The sequence below is a fragment of the Mandrillus leucophaeus genome, unplaced genomic scaffold (genome assembly GCF_000951045.1).
Source record: "Mandrillus leucophaeus isolate KB7577 unplaced genomic scaffold, Mleu.le_1.0 Scaffold1006, whole genome shotgun sequence".
Lineage (NCBI taxonomy): Eukaryota > Metazoa > Chordata > Mammalia > Primates > Cercopithecidae > Mandrillus > Mandrillus leucophaeus.
The window spans coordinates 626,483-630,671 of record NW_012098166.1 but is presented as its reverse complement, the minus strand read 5'-3'; the positions used below and the strand labels follow the sequence as shown (position 1 = coordinate 630,671).

The following is a 4,189-nucleotide window of genomic DNA, read 5'->3' as shown; positions in this document are numbered from 1 at the left end:
TTAGCCAGGATGGTCTCGATCTCCTGACCTCGTGATCCACCCGTCTCGGCCTCCCAAAGTGCTGGGATTACAGGCTTGAGCCACCGCGCCCGGCCTTTGAGTCTTTTTTTAATGGTATTTCTTCAAACTAGTACCGTCCATCTTATAAATAGAAAACATTTTCCAAAATTTATGACGTATAAAAAGATTGTAGCTATGGATTCTAGAAATGATACGGATGTATTTTTTATTTTTGTATTGATTTGGTAACTTCACTTGCAGGATTCTGCTTTTGATAATTTGTAGAAGTCTGTTCTTATCACTTGAAGAATCATTTCAATTTTCACTTTTCTTTATTTCTCTGTATATTGTGCTTGTTTTCCCCAAATTCATCAACTGATCTGAGATTGAATTTGGCTAATTACAAATTTTATTTAATTTTAAGTCCTTAATAAGTTGTGATAAAGTACGTAAACTAATTAAAAAATGTGTCATGATTCACAACATCCAGCAATCTGCTATGTTCTTTGAAATACACCTTGAATATAAGAGAACTTAAAAACAAGCCATATATATTTTTTATGAGAGATAGAAAATTATCAAAATTCATCCTCTATGAAACCTCTTGGATAATCAAATAAAAATCTGGTGCTACTGGGAACAAGAAAGAGGGGCACGTACACTCTGAATTCAAGTTCTAGGTACGTGTCATATAGGCTTAAATCATATGATAAGGAACGAATGAATGGCAAGTAGCTAGAAATATTTTCAAACGCAAAATTACATTTTGGACAATTTCAAACAAAAATTATAAGTAGAACAAAGAGAATTGATAAAATAATGATGATTACCTACTTTTGCATTAAATTCACAGTGTATGGTTTCCCTTCAATTACAATTTTGTAGGATACCTGGCAGGAGAGCACAGTAAAAATACAAAGAAAATGAGAAAAATGTTAGAAAGGATAACCACCATTTTACATTCATGATAATTACATTCTAAAACACATTCATTTAATAAAAGGAGAAAAAATTAGAATTCAATGCTGATTTATTTGAATGGCATTTGACATTATAACTCTAGATTTCATAATCAAAATAATGAATAAAATAATGTATATACTTTCTTATTTTTTCATTTTGAAATGTGTGTGTTGATTTTATGTCCTGCAACTTTATTGAATTCATCTGTTTGATCTAACAGTTTTATGGGGGAGTCTGGGGTTTTCTATATATGGGATCATGTCATGTGCTAATAAAGATATTTTACTTCCTTCTGATTTTGGATACTGTTTATATCTTTTTCTCTGTCCTTGATATCAGTACTATGTTGAGAGTGGGAATCCTTGTCTTGCACCACATCTTAAAGAAAAAGCTTTGGCCCGGCGCAGCGGTTCACACCTATAATCCCAGCACTTCGGGAGGCTGAGGCAGGCGGATCATGAGGTCAGGAGTTTGAGACCAGCCTGACCAACATGGTGAAACCCCGTCTCTACAAAAACATAGAAAAAATTAGCCCAGCGTGGTGGTGGGTACCTGTAATCCCAGATACTCGGGAGGCTGAGGCAGGGGAATTTCTTGAACTCCGGAGGCGGAGGTTGCCGTGAGCCAAGATGGCGCCATTGCGCTCCAGCCTGGGCAACCGGGTGAGGTTCCGTTAAAAAAAAAAAAAAAAAGAAGTTTTAGTTCCTTTCCACTAATTATGATGTTGACTATGGGTTTTTCATAACTGTCCTTAATTATATTCAGGTACCTTCCTTCTACACCTAAACTGTTGAGTGTTTTTAATCAAGAAAGGATGTTAGACTTTGTGGAATGCTTTTTCCTGGTCTCCTGGTGTCTTCATATCCACATGCGTCTATGCTCAGATTCCTTGTTCTTTACAAGGACACCAGTTATATGATATTAGAGCCCATTCTATTCTAGTAAACTCATTTTAATTTAATTACCTCTTTATAAGTCTGCCTCCAAATATGCTTACGTTCTGAGGCATCAGGGGTTAGGACTTCAAGAAATAAACTCTGTTTTGGATTTGGGACAATTGTTCTGAAGATTCAACTTTTTAAAGTCATTTCTCAGTTAAAATATGTTTACTATTACCTCTTCTTCTTTTTCCCCCTATTTCAGGAATGCCAATCACCCTATGCTTAAGCTTCTAATTCTGTCCTTTTCTCTTAGCCTTTCATATGTTGCATTTCATTTCTTTAGGTGTCTCTGTTCTACTTTAAATCCCTGACTTTTATATTTTCATATTGCATTTTCCACTTTTAGAAGTTGCATTCAGTTATTTTTAAAATCTAGTAATTTTAGGTTGAATGTTCTTATGGCTTTTAGTCTTTAACTGTAATAATTTAAAATATATATTTTCATATTACTTTTATAGTATTTATTGAATTAGCATAATAGCCTCATTGCTTTAAAAAATACTATTAATTCGTTTCTTTATATCTGGCGCTGTTCTAGGCAAGAAGAATACAGATATTAACAAAATAGACAATTTTTTGTCTCATGAATTTGACAGTTGAAAATGGGCATTTTTTTTTTATTTATTGCAAATCACTATCTTATAACAATCAAGTAATTCTTGTTTGAAATACTTGTCTCCAAATAGATTCTCTGCTTATTTTCTAATATGATTAACATCCCCATAATTCTTTTACATTAAAAATCTTTCATAAAAGCCTCACTGCTTATTTTCTATTTAAATGATTTGTTTTATTAATAGATATGCATTCATTTAAAAATGTTTTATATACCATCTTAAGCTATAATGTCTGTATTAGGATGACAAATGGATACATGCTAAGGAAATATTTGCATTTAAATTACCAAGCATCTGCTAAACCAAAAAAGAAAAAAATTGATGTCTCAAGAAACCACATTCCACTTCAGAAATGGATTCTAGAACTTAGTGAAAATGACAAGAAGCTTTTAAATTCTAATTTTAAAAAGAGAATAATAATTCTGAACTAAAATAATCTAAAATAACATAAAGAGTCCTAATCATTAACATATTTCAATCAGGGCTAAAAAATCATTAATATAACATCACTAATTCAAGTGATCATCATCCCGTATAAGCAAGCCGAGGCTTACTTTGCAACAATGACAAAAAAATTCCTCCAAATACAGCCTGAACGGTGAGTGAGAACAGAATCTCTAGAACAATCAAGCCAATGATTATTCAAAGACATCCAAGAGGAAGACAGATTCAGAAAATGGACTTGGGGCTTTGATATCCAGCATCACTGCACCATTATTTCTGTGAAACATTGTTGATCCTGGTTCATTTACAAAAGGACTTTTCCATTCAGGGAAAATTGGGTATAAATAAAAATTGGATATAAATATAAAATTCAACAGGTGTGCATGAATGGAAAATGGCAGATTAACTTCTTAGAAATAAAATATTTACATGATTTTTAATTTGTAAATAATGTTAGTGATTCATTACCTGCGATTCAATTTCTTCCTTTATTATTGACCGTATTTTCTCCGGAACTGTAATTTGCACAGGTAAACTATCAAAATCTGCAAAATGTGCAAAATGTTTTATTAGAACAATACCCATCATTTCAGAGCTTCTTTTGTGAGTTTTTCATCTATATCTCTAATCTCTATTCTATATGCTGCTTCTCAGTTTTATTATCTTCCCATTTCTTTCTAAAATTACAAGGAGGTTTTTTTTCTGGCTTTTTAAATTTTTTTATTTTTTATTTTATTTTTTATTTTTTTTGAGACGAAGTCTCTGTCGCCCAGGCTGGAGTGCAGTGGCACAATCTCCGTTCACTGCAACCTCAGCCTCCCGGATTCAAGCGATTCCCCTGCCTCAACCTCCCGAGCAGCTGGGACTACAGGCACGCACCACCACCGCTGGCTAATTTTTTATATTTTTAGTAGAGAGGGGCTTTCACTGTGTTAGCCAGGATGGTCTCGATCTCCTGACCTCGTGATCCGCCTTTCTCGGTCTCCCAAAGTGCTGGGATTACAGGCGTGAGCCACCGCGCCCGGCCATATTTTTTTAAAAAAGAAGTAGGTATATTGCTTTAGGAGTATTGCCCTGTAGGTAGGATCTGGTAACCTTGGGTCAATAGGTTCAAGCCCCTCCTCACTCTGGACTCTTCAACTAGAGAGTACAGAAGTTGGGTCTCAACCTTCACTGTCGTGAAAAATGCAAAGCAGGATCTGAAACTACAATTTTGAAGCATCC

The 4,189-nt window shown here is 34.2% G+C and overlaps 1 protein-coding gene across 1 annotated transcript in view; it reads right to left on the bottom strand.

The window, feature by feature from the left end:
• LOC105535020 (disintegrin and metalloproteinase domain-containing protein 2) overlaps positions 1-4,189 on the bottom strand; it is a gene marked incomplete at its 3' end in the record, with an annotated part of 85,191 nt that overhangs the window by 80,392 nt on the left and 610 nt on the right. The window contains exons 2-3 of the mRNA XM_011973977.1: positions 3,434-3,510; positions 835-890 (exon numbers count right to left, since the gene is read on the bottom strand). Of these exons, the coding sequence (XP_011829367.1) occupies positions 835-890; positions 3,434-3,510 (133 nt within the window). The remainder of the gene's footprint in view (positions 1-834; positions 891-3,433; positions 3,511-4,189) is intronic.